The sequence below is a fragment of the Microtus pennsylvanicus genome, chromosome 14 (assembly GCF_037038515.1).
Source record: "Microtus pennsylvanicus isolate mMicPen1 chromosome 14, mMicPen1.hap1, whole genome shotgun sequence".
NCBI classification, from domain to species: Eukaryota; Metazoa; Chordata; class Mammalia; order Rodentia; family Cricetidae; genus Microtus; species Microtus pennsylvanicus.
This window is the reverse complement of record NC_134592.1, coordinates 34,958,049-34,975,541: the sequence shown is the minus strand read 5'-3', so window position 1 is coordinate 34,975,541 and position 17,493 is coordinate 34,958,049. Positions and strand designations below refer to the sequence as shown.

At 50.2% G+C, this 17,493-nt stretch overlaps 1 protein-coding gene across 1 annotated transcript in view; it reads left to right on the top strand.

Annotated features, from left to right (window-relative positions):
• Positions 1–17,097, top strand: part of Plekhd1 (pleckstrin homology and coiled-coil domain containing D1) — a 28,338-nt gene extending 11,241 nt beyond the window's left edge. The window contains exons 5-13 of the mRNA XM_075948134.1: positions 491–582; positions 1,505–1,557; positions 9,841–9,935; positions 11,155–11,248; positions 12,821–12,999; positions 13,453–13,585; positions 14,253–14,397; positions 14,806–14,955; positions 15,185–17,097. Of these exons, the coding sequence (XP_075804249.1) occupies positions 491–582; positions 1,505–1,557; positions 9,841–9,935; positions 11,155–11,248; positions 12,821–12,999; positions 13,453–13,585; positions 14,253–14,397; positions 14,806–14,955; positions 15,185–15,351 (1,108 nt within the window). The 3' untranslated portion in view covers positions 15,352–17,097. The remainder of the gene's footprint in view (positions 1–490; positions 583–1,504; positions 1,558–9,840; positions 9,936–11,154; positions 11,249–12,820; positions 13,000–13,452; positions 13,586–14,252; positions 14,398–14,805; positions 14,956–15,184) is intronic.
• The last annotated feature ends 396 nt before the right edge of the window (positions 17,098–17,493 follow it).

Below are 17,493 nucleotides of genomic sequence, written 5' to 3'. Positions count from 1 at the left end.
TCAGGCGTTAATCAATCATTGCTCCTCATACTCAACACCCCAGTATGTCCACCTTGCCTGCCCAGACCTGTAATTAACCCTAGCAAGGACCAGAGATGGTGTTTACAAATCACAGAACCCACGTGACCAACACAGCCCATGCCCGTTCAAGCCAGTTCATCTTCTAACCCAAACAATAACACCGAGTACCCAGCTTTGAATCAGACGGTGGACATGCAGCGTGTAGAAGGCTGCGAGAGAAACAGCCTCTTCCCTCCTCTGTGAGCGCTCTTGGCTCTGTCCTTGTGGCCCATTTTGCAACCTCAGCCTCCAGTTACTGTAACTGATCAGTGCTGGTGGCATGCCCAGAGCTCTGGGTGCCAGACTGAACCAAGATTCTGCGGGGCAAAAGAGAGGCTAACAGAAAATGTACAATCACCTTCTCCCCGGGCCTTCCTTCTGGTTTAACTGTTTGTATTTCTCCTCTCTCCCATCTGTCTTCCCTCGACAGGACCTGGAAAAATGCCCAGTTAGGAGAAGCTATGATCAAAAGCCTGGAGGCACAGGGGCTACAGCTGGCTAAGGAGAAGCAGGAATATTTAGGTTGGTTACCGGGGTGAGCTGGAATTGGGAACCTGGGTGACAGACAGAGAAGAGTGGTACGGGAGATCTCTCTGGGGCATGGCAGGGAGCTTGGCACCTAGAGTGCATTTTGGTGCGATAAATGTCCTTTTGACCAGGAAGCTAGGGGCAGGAGATACTCGTGACCAGGAACTCGGCTTTAAACCCAACTCTGTCACTTACCTTTCTCTTGTGTGGATCTGTAGGTCACCCAGTCTCTATAAACCTCAATTTCCTCCTCCTTAGAGAAGAGACCAAAATGGTCCCTCGTGTTAGACATGGGGTGGAGAGCAGTTTAAAGGGAAAATCCTTGGGTGTGTGAATGTGTCAGGCCTTCGGTTGAAGGACCTAAAAGTGGAAAAAATATTATCCTGCCTGAGTCTCAAGTCCTGTGCCTATCCTCTTCATCTCTAACCAAAGTCACTTTAAACCTAGCTGCAGGGATCCAGCCCCCATGCTCTGTCTGCTCAATGACACCCTTAATGACTTGGGGAGATGATGTGCGTGGGTTGATCCTCTTCCTGGGAGCCGGCTGAGACATCCAGGGCCCCGGCTCCTCACTGCCTGCTCTAAGTACCCCTCCCTTACCTGGAATGTGCCCTCTCTGACTAACCGGGCATTAGTGCCAGCAGTAGGAAACCGCAGAGACCACAGGCTTTGAAAACCCACCCGAGCCTCCGCGGTCAAGTCCTCTGTGGATCTATGGGTGCACAGAACAGGGAAGATGACCCGAAAGGCAGCTCGGACCAGTGGGACAGCTTCCTCTCAGCAGAACAGGACCCCCCACCTCTGACTAGGAGGGCAGACCCCTTCCCTGGGAGATGGCTTAGGTGACAGAGGCCACCTAAGGCCCCTGCCTTCAGGACCCCTGCTGTTTTCAGTGAGTGTGTGTTTGCCTTGGCAGACAAGCTGATGGAGGAGACAGAAGAACTGTGCCTTCAGAGGGAGCAGAGGGAGGTAAGCACACAGTGTGACTGCGCAGGAAGACTCAACTCCCCCTCATGGCTGCCATTAGGGCAGTATTTCTCATCCAGTGGGCCACAACCCCTTGGGCAGGGGCGTCAAATGACTCTTTCACGGGGGTCACTGAAGACCATCCGTAAACACGGATATTTACATTGTGATTCATAACATTAACAAAATTACAGTTATGAAATAGCAACAAAAATAATGTTATGGTTGAGGGGCCCCACAATGTGAAGAGCTGTGTTAAAGGGTCTCAGCATTAGGAAGGTTGAGAACCACTGCATTAGGGGATGGTACTGGTGGTGGGGGCCCCTAGGCATCCAGAGACTTGCCTGAGGGACCTCAGATGGGATGGAGCAGTGAGACCACCAGAGGACAGTGTCTTCATCTTGCTCCAGCATCTTGGTGGGAAGCAACATTTCTCCCGTGAGCCTTCGGGAAACGAATGAGTGAGCAGGTCTTAGAGACAAAGCCGTCTGAATACTTCATAGGCAGCTTTACTGGTATCCATAGGAGGATGTAATGGCCTCGGCTTTGGGGTGGGGGCTTCTGGTACATAAGAGTGATGGGGTCTGAGAACATCAGAGATCCCTTCATCCTGTTGGCACCAGCAGTACAAGCCCTGCGGAGGCTCAGTGCATATTTAAAGCAGCCTGAAGGCCAAGGGGACTCTTGTCTCAATCATTTGACCATTTGTTCCGTCCCCACACCTGAAGGGCAGGGCATGTGGTAAGTAAGCCGGGAGCCCTGGAGTCAGCTTCCTGGGGTTGTATGTGGCCTTAGTCCTTCTAACTTGATGGTCCCTGACAAGTTACTTAACCTCTCTGAATGTCAATATTCTCATCCAAAAACCCGAGGAAAATAATGAAATCCATCCTTTTAGGGATGGTGTAAAGATGAAACACGATGCTACACTGAAAGCATTTGGCACACTGTGCATGCAGTGTGTGCTCAGTGAGCAGCTGTTTTTCTCAGCTCTTGGGATGCTCATGTTATTATCAATTATGGGCCATTCCTGCATGGGTGAGGCCTGGCCTGGCAGAGTGGTGCTCACAGGAGCCTTCACGGCAGAGACTGACCCAATCCCATGCCTTCAGCCTTGTCCCTTTTCACTGTCCTCTTTCAGGTCAGCCACAGGGCTGAGGCCATCAGCTGTAGCTCAGTGCCTGACTGTGGCTCAGCTCAGGAGTTCAGCTCCTTCCCCTCCCGCCCTCATGGGTCTCTCAAACACACCCTGAAGTCAGAAACACAGTCTCCTTTAGACCCCAAACCCTCAGGTCCTGTCACAGCATCCAGTGTGAGAGGAGAGCATGGCAACCATGGGAAAAACAAGACTAAGCCAACTTGATTGTGGCAGCTTTACATTACAGCTTCATTTCAAGCCACTAGGACTCCACTTCCATTTTTCTCCCAAAATTTCACCTCCTGTGCCCATTTAGCCTTCCAAATAGACTTTAGAGTCTTTGTGTTGATTACAAATAAAAGAAAAAGTTTAAGGTTTTAATTTGGAGATGTGGAGTAGAAAATGGGATTAAATGTCTTTAAAAAGTGTTTTATGGCTGGGCGATGGTGGTGCATGCCTTTAATCCCAGCACTTGGGAGGCAGAGACAGGTGGATCTCTGTGAGTTTTAAGTCAGCCTGGTCTACAAAGGGAATTCCAGGACAGCCAGGACTGTTTCACAGAGAAAACCCGTCTCAAAAACAAAACAAAACAAAAAAAAAGGAAAAAGAAAAGAAGGGAAAAAAGAAAAGAAAAAACCCAAAAAGTGTTTTATGTGTGTGGGTGTTTTTGCCTGCATGCATGTCAGTGTACCAAATGTGTGCCCAGTGCCCAGGAAGAGCAAATGAGGGAGTGGGACCCTAAGTTGGTCTCACCATAGTGAGTTTGAACCCTAAGGTTTGCACACTCTCATCTAGATTCCATTAGAGTTTGGGCTTTTTCTCCATAGCATCCTGTTCATTTAAAGGGAGACTTTGGTATACTGTCAGAAACTTTAAGGACAGGTGACTTGGGAGACCCAGCATGGGATGGAGTGGGAGACACCGCCCCCGATGGGGCGAGGAGACTTAGCCAACAGAGGTTGAATCTGGGGCAGAAATTGGCCTGAGGAAAATTTAGACACACTATTTAGGTCTTAGCTTGGAAATTAGGGCAGCAGAGACCCAGGGCACACAGGCCTCCCTAATGTCACACTGAAGTGGGACGCTGGCAACTACAGAATACGAGTAAGGTGCAAGCCCAGATGTTGGTATGGTGGGGGATGCTTGGAGCAGGCAGCAGGAAGAGAACCACACGAGAGTCAAGCTCCCTGTCGGTGATGTGCTCTAGGCCAGAAACGGAGCCCAGATTCTGCTCCTGGTCTGGCCACACTGAGTCCCTGTGCCTAAATGTTTTTCTTCCTTAGGTAGCTCACCCACAGGGTAGGTATACTTTTCCCCAATACCTTCTCCTCCTAGATCCAAAATTGGCAAAGGGGTTTGGGGCTACATAGCTAGAATTCTGAATCCCAGAGGCAAGATGGTTCTTCTGATAAGTATGAGGTTTCTGGGAGATAGTCTGAACCATAGGGAACCTCAGAATCTACAGCCAGGAGACCGGTAGAGTCTCAGCTTCAACACCTATGGTGTGACTGTCATCTGATTCCTCTGGACGTTGTGTTCTTCATCTCCAATGCTTAATAAAAGTAATTGCTTCTTTGTGTTCTTCTGGGTTACCGAGAAGCTAAACAGACTAGAATTCAGGGAAATATTCCATGTGATGGTGTGGCCATGTACCTGTAGCCATGGCATTTTCCATGCGAGATCCTTGGGCTCTTAGCCTAAGTGTTTTTAGCTGAGAATTCATGAGGAGCTGCCTGGGCATATCTGCTAGGGCCATCAGGCTTCTCTCCTTCTCTCTCTTTCTATCTCTCTCTGTTCTTTTAAGACAGGGTTTCTCTGTGTAGCCCTGGCTGTCCTGGAACTAGCTCTTATAGACCAGGCTGACCTCAGACTCACAGAGATCTACCTGCCTCTGCGTCCCACGCTCTGGGATTAAAGGCGTGTGACACCACCACCAAGCAGGCTTTACTCAGTATAGCACATTCTGTAGTTGTTGACAGGTGTAAAACGCCACTAATTCCCCACTGGAATATCACAAATAATAGTTTCACTGCCTTAAGAATCCTGTGTTCCGTGTGTTCATCTCTCCCACTCCTAACCCAGAAACCACTGATCTTTTTACTGTCTCCAAGTTTCGCTCTTTCTAGAGCTCATGAAGTTGGAGTCGCATGCCACACGTGACTTCTCAGTTCACCGTCTTTCACTCAGTGAGGTACATTTAAGCGGCCACCATGCCTTTGCATGGCTTGAACACTGGTTTCTTCTCAGAGCTGAATAAATTTGTTACCTGGGTGTATACCTTGGTTTATCTCTTTTCCCACAGGCGGACCTCTAGGTTGAGTGAAGCTGCTATGAACGCTCAGAGATAGTTTTTGTGTGGGCAGACACTGTCAGTTCACTTGAATAAGTAACAAGGAATGTTACTTTTTTTAAAGACTTAGTTCTCAATATTTAGTTTGGGGGGAGTTCTCTTGAAATCACTTCTTCAGCTCATGTTACTCAGGAAAATATTGTTTAATCGCCAATCACTGTGGATTTTCTTGCTATTGTTTTGTTCTTAGTTTCTAGTATAATCTCATTATTGCTTAAAATCAAACATTATGTGGTTTCTAGTTTTTTAAATTTGTTAAGCTGTTCTCCTCCTGCAGAGTCCAGACTCTACTGGTGAATATTCTCTGCGATCTTGGGAATAATGTGGAATATTGCCCTTGTTGAATGGTGCGGTTCATTGATCCTGATGGAATATTGCCATTATTGAATAGTGTGGTTTATTGATTTTATTCAGTTTAATCTACCATGAAAAAATCAGGCCAAGTGGCTTCAACGAGAGCAATATATTTCACAGAGTTCTGGAGACTAGAAAATGAAAAATCAAGTTGTCAAAAGGACTGTTTTATTCTGAGGCCTCTTCTATAGGCAGCTGCCAGTTGACGGTGTACGCTGTGTCCTGCCTGTACACACGTGGGAAGGCATGAAAAGCAAGCTCTCTGGTGTAGTTAGAAGTTTCTCTCAGCAAAGGCATTCTTTATTGTTTCCTGGTGTGGCTTTATTATTTTGCTTTTTCTTTTCTTGCTTGCTTTGTGAGGCAGAGTGATATGTAGTTTATGCCAGCCTTGAACTCCTGATCATCTTTGTTTTCTGCTTCCTCCTCCTGAGTTCTGGGATTACAAGAACACACCATCATACTTGGCGATTATCCAATTGTCTTGTGTTTTGAATTTTGAATGTGTGTGTGCGCGCATGCACGTTTGTGTGTGTGCATGTATGTGTGTAAAAATCCATCTCCCTACATATATTAGTCATCTATTTTTACACGTCTATTTTTTTCTATTAAAGTCTTTAGTATATAACCTACAGTTGGGTTTGTTTTTTGATTTTAATTCCTGGTCTGATAATTTTTTTAAGTTTATTTATTTATTTAGTATACAGTGTTCTGTCTACATGTATGCCTGCAGGCCAGAAGAGGGCACCAGATCTCATTATGGATGGTTGTAAGCCATCATGAAGTTGCTGGGAATTGAACTCAGGACCTCTGGAAGAGCAGTCAGTGCTCTTAACCACTGAGCCATCTCTCCAGCCCCCCTGGTCTGATAATTTTAATAGTCTTCCCATCTGACTCTAATAGTCTCTTCAAACTGTGTATTATACCTCATTTTGAGACAGGGTCTCTCTGTGTTGTCTTGACTGGCCTGAAACTTACTACACAGACCAGAATGGCCTCTGACTCACAGGGATCCATGTGCCTCTGCCTTCTGAGTGCTCAGATTGAAAGCCTGGCCTGGGGGGCACGCGATAAGCACTTACTAAATTACAAGCAGTTTGTGTGAATGAACTTGTGCGACCATCCCAGCAACTCTGCAGACCGTGCTGCCTTGCACAGTACTTGAACTTCCCCTCCTCTCTCTGCTCTAGATCTTAAGGCTGTCTAGACTACAGTCCCTCACTACATTTTGCTATTTGTGTGCAAATGACTCCCAGGATGATATCCCCAGTCCCTTCCTTCTGGTTGCCATTCATCCTCTGCTTCCCAACAGCTGACTTCACATCCCAGCCAGACTTCCAAAGATGCTGAGAGCACACCTTGTCTGAGATCAAGATGTCTTGCCTTTACCTTTCCTAGAAAGGACTGGGTTTCCTCTCACATACCCATCTCAGGGTATGTACCACCCATGGTTTATTCAAGCCAGGAACTTGGGGATCATGCTTCATTCACCCTGTCCTCCCTCCTTCCTCTCTTTCCCACCCTACTTCTAAGAGCCACCACTAGCAGGCACTGGTGCCGCCACATCCCACCTGGTGCCCTTAAACTGTTTCTACGTCTTGTCTGTCTCTTCCTCTACAAGGTAGCCAGCTCAGTGTTTAAAGGGAAAAGAAAGCGCATCACCATCCTTCTGGTCTCAGAACGTTCACTGCAGCTGCTGCAACGGTGCACAGCTGCAATCCCAGCACTCAGTAGGCAGAGGCTAGAGGATTGTGAATTTAAGGCTGGACTGGGCTGGGGAACTTATTCAAAGCCAGTCTGGGATAGTCTGTCTCACTATATATCCAAACAAAATGACCAAACAACAAAATGTTCTTTGCTTCTTGTTCAGGGAAAACAAACAAACAAACAAAAAACACCCAAAACCCAGTAAGACCCTCACCCAAGTCAGCGATGACCTCCAGCGTCTCCTTTACCAGCCTCCCTGCTTCTCTGACCCAGTCTCTCTCCCTCGTATTTGCCCTCATGTCTCATCTGGGCCTGGCTTAGTTCTTCCAGGCAACGTGTTTCCACGGGGGCTTTGTATGTACTATTCCTTCCATCTGGAATGTTCTTTCCTCCAGTATTTACTAGATAAGCCACTGAGCTAAATCTCCAACCCATTTATCTGCCCATCTTTGTCTCTCAGCTCAAGAATCATCAGATTCTCACCTCCGTGGAGTTTTCTGTTCTCCTTCCATCCGGAGAGCTTGGCCTGGAACTGTGTCCCTGTCCTGCAGGGCATGTATCTTGTTTTGTAGTACTCTCTGAGATGTCTGATTATTTCAGCACTACTGGATTCCTACATTTGCTCTAAAATCCTGGGCAGGGTTTCTCCGTAGCTACGCTCGGCCACGGGCTCCATAAGAACATCTTCAGATCCTCCATGCGGAGCCCAGCAGGAGCTTGGAACATAGTATGCGCTTGGTAAATAGATGTGGCATGGATGAATAGAAAAGAATCTCACCGGGCTATTTCCTGGAATTGCACTAGGCCTGTAAATTCCTTGCGAAGAATCCTCCCTGTATCAAGGCTTCCTGAGCAGGGGCCCCTGCAGCTGCATTCTTTTCACGGATGTAATTAGTTTTATTGAGGACGAGAAATCACGGTCTGTGAAGCATGGCAAACAAGATGTGTTTAGCTTGGAGGACAGGAGACTTGGGAACACACTGTTTCTTTCTAAATACCTGAAGGGAAAAGAAATTAGTCGTATTTGATGGTCCAAGGAGAAGCTGGATTTGGTGAGGGAACCTGGGAGGGAGGCAGATGTGGGCTGAAATGGACCTGGTGGGCAACATGGGTTGCCTGCTTCTCCAAATGCGCTGTAGCAACCTGGACTGACCAGATGCTGGCTGCTGCCCTTGGCCCCGCGGGTCTTCTGTTTGGCTCAGGACCATGTGCTAGCCCTTATTTTGTGGGTTGGGTTCCACAGGTCTCCGAGACTTAGAGAGACCCTGGAAGAAAGTGTGGTAAAGGTCAGGAGCGAGGCAGCTGTTGAAGGGAGGGAAAGTTTGAGCAAGCACAGAGGAGACTCGAGAGGCAGGGAGAGGAGCAGAGTTTTGTTGCCTGAATGAGGTGAGCCCTGCTCTTGGTTCCCTGTGAAGATTTCCACAAAACCTCCCATCATGTGCCAATGTTTTTGTATCTGTGGCTTTGAGGGAGGGGCAGAGGTGACAGAGGGTAGGGGGTTTTTGTAGGTTGTTCAAAACTGACACAGTTTCTGACTGGGGATGGGGGGGGGGTTCCAGACAGGGTTTCTCTGTAGCTTTGGAGCCCATCCTGGAACTAGCTCTTGTAGACCAGGATGGCCTCGAACTCACAGAGATCCGTCTGCCTCTGCCTCTCGAGCTGGAATTAAAGGCGTGCGCCACCACCGCCCGGCTTCGTATGTATGTTGTTTTTTTTAAGGTCTGAAGTTTTCTTCAGTTGTGGGAGGGGGTATATTGCAAGAATACAAATTTCATTTGTATCTTATCTAGATAAGATATGTCAAATATAGCTATAGGCTAGGTCATAGCTTCTGCAGTAACTAAAAGCCCCCGTATGTCCATGGCTTTTCACAGTGCAAATGTATTTTCTCACACAGCTACTTGGACTGGTCGGAGCTTGGTTTCATCTGTCCTCATCCCTGGGGATCCAGGCTAAGGGGACCCCTACCTATGCCAGGGGAAAGGAACCATAGCCTACCATGCATCATCTTTTCAAAAGCTATCTGCCCTCCTGCTCACATTCCATCGGCCTCAGCTACTCCCACGAGCCCAGCTACCTATACCCAGTGTACTGTAGCCGGGCATGTGCGTAGAGGCACCAGAACGCCAGGGAGCTGCCCAGGTGGTGACCACATTAGCAAACTGAGGCAGTTTGTAGCCAGGTACCAGGAAAGATTAGATGAGAAAGAAGTAACTGACGCGGATAAGAAACCTAGGTGTGGGGATTAAAATCAGATACTCCCCTCTATATATTTTCTTCCCCATCTGAATCTCTTCAAAGCCAATGGCAACATCGCCCTCCATAGGCAGTGCCCCTCCCTAGCAAGGATGCCATTCTGTTTGAGAACAAAGCCCCCAGGTGACCAGAGAGTAATTTGGAACTGGAAAATGAGAAGACAGTTTCACTTTGGGATGCTAACCCCTAGAGTTGCCCAGTGGAACAACATCCAGAATTACAGTCACATCTGTCGGAAGATCCTTGTTGGGATCATTTCTAAATCTAAATCTGTCTGTCCTTCCTCTTGCTAACCGTTTTCCTGGCCAGCTTCATCACACTTTTGGATTAGTTGAGACTGCTGGCGCTGAATGGAGCCTGGGCTCCTCGGAACTTACAAGCTTGTCCTTATGCTCCAAACCCTGGGGTGTCCCCTGGGCTAGCGAAAGGAGGGATCGTCCTGAGCCTAGGAGCCCTGTGTCTCCTCTGACTTTCCTCTTCTCTTCAGGAGCTTGAGCGCCTGAACCAGGTGCTGGAGGCTGAGAAACAGCAATTCGAGGAGGTGGTACAAGAGCTGCGAGTTGAGCAAGAGCAGATCAAGAGGTGACCGAGGGCCTGGGGGCGGGCAGCGGGGGCGGGGCATGCCGGGGGGCGGGGCAACGGGGATGCCCTGGCCCTGGGAGGGATAGGAAGGGATGGAATTGCCCAGGCAATGCCGGTGTGTGGAGGGGGAACAGGGGGATGCCCTGGCCCTGTGAGGGACAACAGGGGGGATTTTCTAGCCTTGGCAGCCATGTGCAGTCAGACCTGGAGAGGGCTTTGCCAGGAAACCACTTATGACCTGGTCTTTCCAATGCTCCAGATCTTGAGTATGCCCAGAAAATAACCACCCCCCTCAGTAGGTCATTTCTTATAATTTTGGTTGGGAGCCTGGCCTTTAACAGCTGAGCCATCTCTCCGTCCCTAGCAGGTCATTTCCCATCACTCTTGCAAAGGTATGAACAAGAGTGTGAGTCATGGGTGAGTGCAGGCCAGACTCCCCTAAGGGCCAAGCCCCTCCTACCTTTACCAGATCCATTTACCCAAGTTATTGGCAGCAAACTGGCCTGGCCTAGAAGTGCTGCCCCAAAAATATCCGCAACGTTCTCCATCTCTCCTGCAGTCCTTCCGCACTTTAGTTAATGACACATTGGGATCTTTAGTCTGATGTATTATTTACCCATCTAGTTGCCCATTCTAAGCATTAATTGCATTATAATCTTGTGAATGTAGGACATGTATATATCCCCAGCCCAGGCGATTCAGATGTAGTCTGTCCAGAATTTGGAAACTACTTCTGTGATGGATGGTGCTCGGTGTCATAGCAATGCCATCACCACCATCATCATCATCATCATCATCATCACCACCCCCTCCCATCTCCATCCCCATCTCCACCACCACCACCACCACGGATTATCAGAGACAGCCCAGAAGGACCTTATTAAAGGGAGTCATTTAGTTATATATGGGTGGAAGGAATAGAGACTCTTTTTTTTCTAATTAGCATACAAATAAGAGAATCTCCCTAAGTACTTGTTAGACACCGAATTGGAAGCTAAGTCCCCGGCTGCAGGACCTTACTGTACCTGGCTAGGGAACCCACCTCATTTGGCTGAGCCGCCCTTGCAGCCCTGACTCTGCAGCTGTTTTCAGTGCCCAGCGTTGCAGAGCGCTGGCTGTCCACGGGCCCTGCTGAGCCGCATCAGGTATGACAGAAGCGTGCCTGCGTGCAGAGGCTGGGGAGGGTGCTGGCTGCCATTCCAGCTCTCCGTCCCCACAGGGAGCTCGAACTCACCGCAAGATGCCTCAAGGGTGTAGAACAGGAGAAGAAGGAGCTGAGGCACCTCACGGAATCCTTACAGCACACGCTGGAGGTGAGGGGGCTGCTTCCCCGGGAGGCGAGCTGGTGGGTGGGGCTATATATTACTGGATTTCCCATATATCTCCCAGGGAAGGTACCCACAGGAGAATGAGCGTGAAGAGGAGTCTATCTAAAGGACCCTGTCTGTGGATGGTTGGGAGCTCTGTCTGGCACAGGACTGGTTCCTCCCAGACCCAGAACAAATGTTCCGGCTTGCCCTTGTGACGACCGCGGCCTCGGGAAACCTGCTCTCTTAGTGCTGGGGTTATACCAGAGGCCGGATTGATCAGAGTGGGCGATAGCCTCACTCACCACATCCTTCTGTGGTTCCTTCACTTAGCCACTCCTGGGTGAAACTGAGCGTTAGGGAAATCGACTTCCAGGTCACCTTCATCTGATACAAGAGATCGGGAGGGGCAGGGACGGAGGGGCAGGGGCAAGCAGCAGGTGTCAAGGACAGAGGCCTAGCTTCTTAGCACAGCATGCAAGTACAACCCCCCCACCCCCGTCCTCCCCTGCTACCCCTTCACCCCTTGCCCCTGCTCCAACTACTGAGAGCATGTCCCTAAGGAAAACAAGGTTTTTGACACCCCCATACACACCTCCACCCTACCATTGCTTCTACACAACATATATCTTTTTGTCTCTTCTTTGGCAACTGTTTGTCTTCAGACTAAGCTAAAATATCTCTGTAGTCAAGCTTCCTTGATTCTTCTGGGCAGGTATTTGCTCTGTGTTCCCATGAATTTGTACATCCGTTATAGGATTAACACGCTGGGTTGTATTTTCGAAACTGTGGACTTCACTTGGCCGTGTCTTAGCCATTTCCCGAAGTCCAGCACCTGAAGGGAGCTTGGGACCCCTGTGCATCTTAGTTGAATCCATGAAGTGCCGTGAAGGCTGCGAGAGTTTTAGTCTCCCTGGAGTGACCGGAGCCTTGGTTTGTTTAGCTTTCCCTGGCATGGGGAGTGATTACCGTGGGTATTTCCAACCCCAGAGTTTCCTTGTCGTGTTACGATCCTGGCTGATAGTGCGGAGAACTCTTGTGCTGGTCCTTTCGGGCATCTTCACATGAGTCCGGTAACATCTCCCTTCTCCTCGAGGAACAAGGACCTCAGAAGGTCATGTTGCCCTGAGGCCTTGGGACCTGGCCCTGATAGGTACCCTCTCTCTTGGAAGTCACATTGGGTTCCTCCTTGTCTGTCTGTCTGTCTTGATGGAGGAGTAACCTGGCCATGTTGTAGGAAAGGAGATCTTTGGTGGCGCACGCCTTTAATCCCAGCACTTGGGAGGCAGAGGCAGGCGGATCTTTGTGAGTTCGAGGCCAGCCTGGTCTACAAGAGCTAGTTCCAGGACAGGCTCCAAAACCACAGAGAAACACTGTCTCGAAAAACCAAAAAAAAAAAAAAAAAAGAAAAGAAAAAGAAAAAGAAAGAAAGGAGATCTTGTAATCAGGCGTGTAAGGTGCCCAGCATGGAGGACCAAGGGAGTAGTTGATCACTCCCCGGAATTGCGAGGAGACCAGGACAGTCACGCTGGAGGGTTAACCCATGCTCCTTCTCACCCTTCCCTGCCTTTGCACCAGGAACTCTCCCTAGAGAAGAAGAAAACCCTAGAGATGCTGGAGGAAGATAAGAACCAGCCACAGCCTTCGGCCAATCAGAGTGAGCAGCCACTTGCCAATGATGGTCTCCATAGCAACCTCAGGCAGATTGAAGAGCGGATGCAGGAGCTTTTGGCAGAGAAGCTTCTAGCAGAGAAGCGGTGAGGCACCCAAGACCACTGGGTCCTCCAGCAGCTTGGGAGCTGTCACTACCCTCAAGTTATACAACTGGATTTGAATTCCAGCTGTCATTGACAAGACGGGTCACTTCCTTTTTGCCCATGACCTGGCTTTCCCAAAGTTGACTTGACAAATCATTCAGAGCATCATCAAGTCCTCAGAGCAGTGCCCGTGGCTGGCCAGCAGGTTCCCTTAGCGGCTGTCCACCCAGCCCATGAAGAAACTGAGCCTCACTGGGGTTGGAGGATTTCCCGAGGTCAGGGAAGTAGCAATCCCTACACCTCTAAGTCTAGGGCTCCTGTCTCTCCACATCACCTCCCTCCTCCCCTATCTGACTGGACCCAGAGAGGATGCAGCCCTTCTCTAGCCATGTCTCTGGCAGGGGCAACCCCCTTTGTAAGCGACTCCTGGGTGAGCTCCCCTCCTGCCCACAGGATGAAGGAGAATGAAGAACGCTCAAGGGCCCTGGAGGAGGAGCGGGAGTTCTACTCAAGCCAGTCTCAAGCCCTGCAGAACTCACTTCAGGAGCTGACCGCAGAGAAGCAGCAGGCTGAGCGGGAGCTCAAGGTGTGCAGCCCACATGGGCCTTGTGCTCTGGGCCTTTCCACATGGCCAGGGATGCTTTCCCGTCCCTGTTCTTCACAGCTACCCTACACTCCTCTCCCAGAATGGCCAGCTGGCCAGATTCAGGGGCAGGCTTATCACAGGAGGCAGCAATCTCTCTATCACTGATAGTCAACTGTTAGCAACAGGGCTGTGCCCAGCCATCTGGCTCCTGGGTAAGGTGTGGAACCAAGACATGGAAACGCCCACCCAAGACTGTTGAGCCCAGGATGATAGGGAAAGGGATACTAACCATTTTTCTCATTGCTGTGATGACGTTTCTATCAAAAGCAGCTAACAGAAGGATGGCTCGTGGTTTAGGGGATGCAGTCTGTCATGATAGGAAAGGCATGATGGTGGGAGTGAGGCAGCTGGTGACATTGTGTCTGCAGTCAGGAAGCAGAGAGACGAATCTACACCTTCTCCCCCTTCCTTTTTATTCAGTCTGGCACCCCAACCCACGGGACAGTGCCACCCACACTCAGGGTGCATCCTCGGTTACACAGTGGGTCTCGTAAGTGACCCTAATTGGTTCGAATTAGCAAAGAAAATAAGCCGTCACGGAAGGCTTTGGGGGAGGTGGCGACTGCTTCCTGGACTCAGCTTCCCTCTCGCTTGTCCCGCCATTTAGGCTGAAGTGAAGGTGCGCATGGACCTGGAGAGACGACTTCGAGAGGCAGAGGCAGCCTTGAGAAGTCTGGAACAAGGGCTTAATTCCAAGGTTCGGAACAAGGAGAAGGAAGAGAGGATGCGGGCTGACGTGAGCCACCTGAAAAGTAAGGCCTCCCTCCAGGGCCCAGCCCCAATCCCGGAGCTCAGCCCCTTAATCCCAAGCCCATTAGAACCTGGAACAGGCCCTGCGTGTGTGAGGTGATCCTTCCTGGAGTTCTTTATTACGGACACCAGACACCGTCCTGTAGGAGCCCCTTAGGCACTGCCGCTTTGTGGCAGTTGGGCCTGGGGTGAGGTAATGGGAGGAAAGCCTGGAGTTTTGTCCTCTTTTCAAAAGCTCTGTTCCCAGCAGATCTTCTCTGAGCTAGCTACAGACTGTGTGTGGTGTGTGGAGGAACTGTTTTCTGTAAAGGACAGATCAACGTACATCCCACCTGACCAAATGAGCACTTAGGTGGGGAAGGACAGGCCCGGAAAAAGATACACTCAAGGGCTCCTTCCTGCCACCACAGGGTTCTTTGAGGAATGCATCCGGAATGCCGAGCTGGAGGCCAAGATGCCGGTCATCATGAAGAACTCCGTGTACATCCATAAGGCAGCCACCCGCCGCATCAAGAGCTGCCGTTTCCACCGTCGCCGGTCCAGTACTTCCTGGAATGACAGTGAGCACTCATATGCCTGCGTGGGGTCAGGTAGCACAGGCTGTTGGCAGCAAGGCAGGAAGACAACAGGTTTGAGATGAAGTAGACAGGCTGGATGATATGTTCTTGAACCTGGCTCTACCAGCCTTTGGCAGGAGGCACCAGCACGTAGGGCTGGGATGAGGGAGGAAGGGTGGGCTCAGCATGGGGGAAGTGCCATTCACAGGGCAATGGGTCTTTGTCTCCCCAGTGAAGCCATCTCAGTCCTTCATGGCCTCCCAGCTAGAAGCCAACAACATAGAAGAGCTAAAGGAGGTGGCCAAGCGGTTAAGCCGAGACCAGCGCTTCCGGGAATCCATCTACCACATCATGGCCACCCAGCCTGGGGCCTCTGCGCTCCCTCGGGGAGGGAAATGATGGGAATCCTCCTCTACCTCCTTGGTAGGGGAGGGGGGAAGCCTGACTCCTCTTGGCTCCTCTCTGCCAGGGCACCACCAGGAAGGGGTACACTCATTCTCAAAGGAGGTGATACGTCCCTCTGCCTCACCAAGTCCTGACCTTGGAGATCAGAAGGAAGTGTTGAGCCTCTGGAGCTGAAGTTATGGATGGTCGCGAGCCACTATTTGGGTGCTGGGAATTGAATCTGGGTCCTCTAGAAGAGTCACAAGTGTGCTCTTAACAACTGAGCCATCTCTCCAGGCTGAAACCCTGACCTTGGGTCTCCACTGGGTAGGTGGATCCAACTGGGTGCTACCTGGCTGTAATGATGAGCCCTGACCATGTATAGTGTCCTTTGGTCAGGAAAAGAAAATGTTTATTCCGCAAGGACACGCAGGGCCTGCACACTGGCTGAGGACTGAAAGACTTCCCTGGTACCCACCATACCCATCTGTGACCCTGCTGCTCTGTTCCTGGTCACGGGACACCCCCAAACTCTCTTTACCCCTGTTCCTCTCTGTAACTTTTGTCCGGGCCCCTCACTTATTCCATGTCATTGGAGAGGGAAGAGTAGCCCTAAGACACAACCCCAGGCTCACAGCACCCACACCCTCTCTGCTGTATCTGTTTCCTGGGGGCTGCCCTTCTATTTGCAAGTGATCTTCTCCATACACAGCCTCAACAACCTGTAAGAGGGAACGGGAGAAGCATGTGATCCCACTTGGTTCTTTCCCAGCCCTGATTGGGAGCCCTCGACTGGGGGAGGGGGGGGCTTTTCCCCTGAAGTCCGCACAGCTGGATCAGGAGCCAGGCAGCCGAAGCTCCTGTATTATTCAGTCAGGCAGAGCTACAGCTGCCTTGGGCTCTTGTGGTCCTGCTGCCCAGAGATCACAGAGCTGTGTCTCCCTCCCAGCTGGTTCACCTGTCTGTCTCCACTCCCTGCAGCTGCTTCACTCAGTGAATTAGCGCAGCCATGAACTCACCACAGGGGAACTTGGGTCTGCGGTGAGCCAGTAGCCACGGGTTGGTTCACTGTTGTCACAGTGGCACTAACACCAGCCTGCAGGTTTTGTGGAAGATCTCTACCTTTCAGGAGGCCAAGGACCGTGGAACGTGTTCCTCGTCTGTGACAGTCTTCGGGGCCCATCCCTCACAAGTTGCCTGAGTCTATCATTCTTTCCAAACAAGACGGGGGTGGGGGAGAGATACGGCTCCGTGGTTAAGAATCCTTGGTTCTCTTACAGAGGACCCAGATTTGCTTGCCAGCACCCACATGGTATCTCACAACCACCCGTAACTCCACTGCCAGGAGATACAACGCCCTCTTCTGACCTCCACAGGCACCGGACACTCACACGGTGCATGTACATACATACATACAAAGCATTCATACACATGGGATAAATAAGTCTTTTAAAAAGTGGTTAAAAGGGGCTGGGTGCTCAGACACCGGTGGGACAAAGGCGCCCATATTTTGTTCTTTGAAAGACTGAAGTGTGAGGGAGGGACAGGAGAAGCAGGCCCTGAGAGGAGCCCTTGCCAAGGCCCAGGCTACCCTGTCCTCAGCAGTCCTTTTTGGTGGGGGTGGTCTCAGGGTGCTTCGGAGTCAGTGCATTTGTGTGTAAATACGAAGCTTTAAATGTGTATAAACACGCATAGACCTGACGCTCATCTAGATAATATGTGTATGTGGAACGGATTTTGAAATGAAGATTTATAAAACCAAGATTACTTGTTTTGTTTGTTTTTAAAGAATTAATAATAGTTTGCTCTTGGGGAAAATTTCAAATGCTTTTTGATTTTCCTGGGCGAGCTATTAACCAGAAAAAAAAAAAAGTTCTGCTATAACAGAGCAGCTGCGAGTGTGTCTTGTATCCTGTTTTTATTCAGGGTCCTGCAGCCCAGGCTGGCCTTGAACTCCGCGTCACTGAGGGTTACCTGCTTCCACCTCCTGAGGGCACCCAGCCGGACTAAGTACTTTATGAGGCATGAAAGCCACTGGGCTGTAATCTCAGCATTCAAGGGGCTGAAGCAGGGGGCCCACCTCAAGTTTGAGATCAAAGTCAGTCTGGGGTACACACTGAGACCCTGTCTCAAGACAAAGCCGCCAAAACCCGCTGT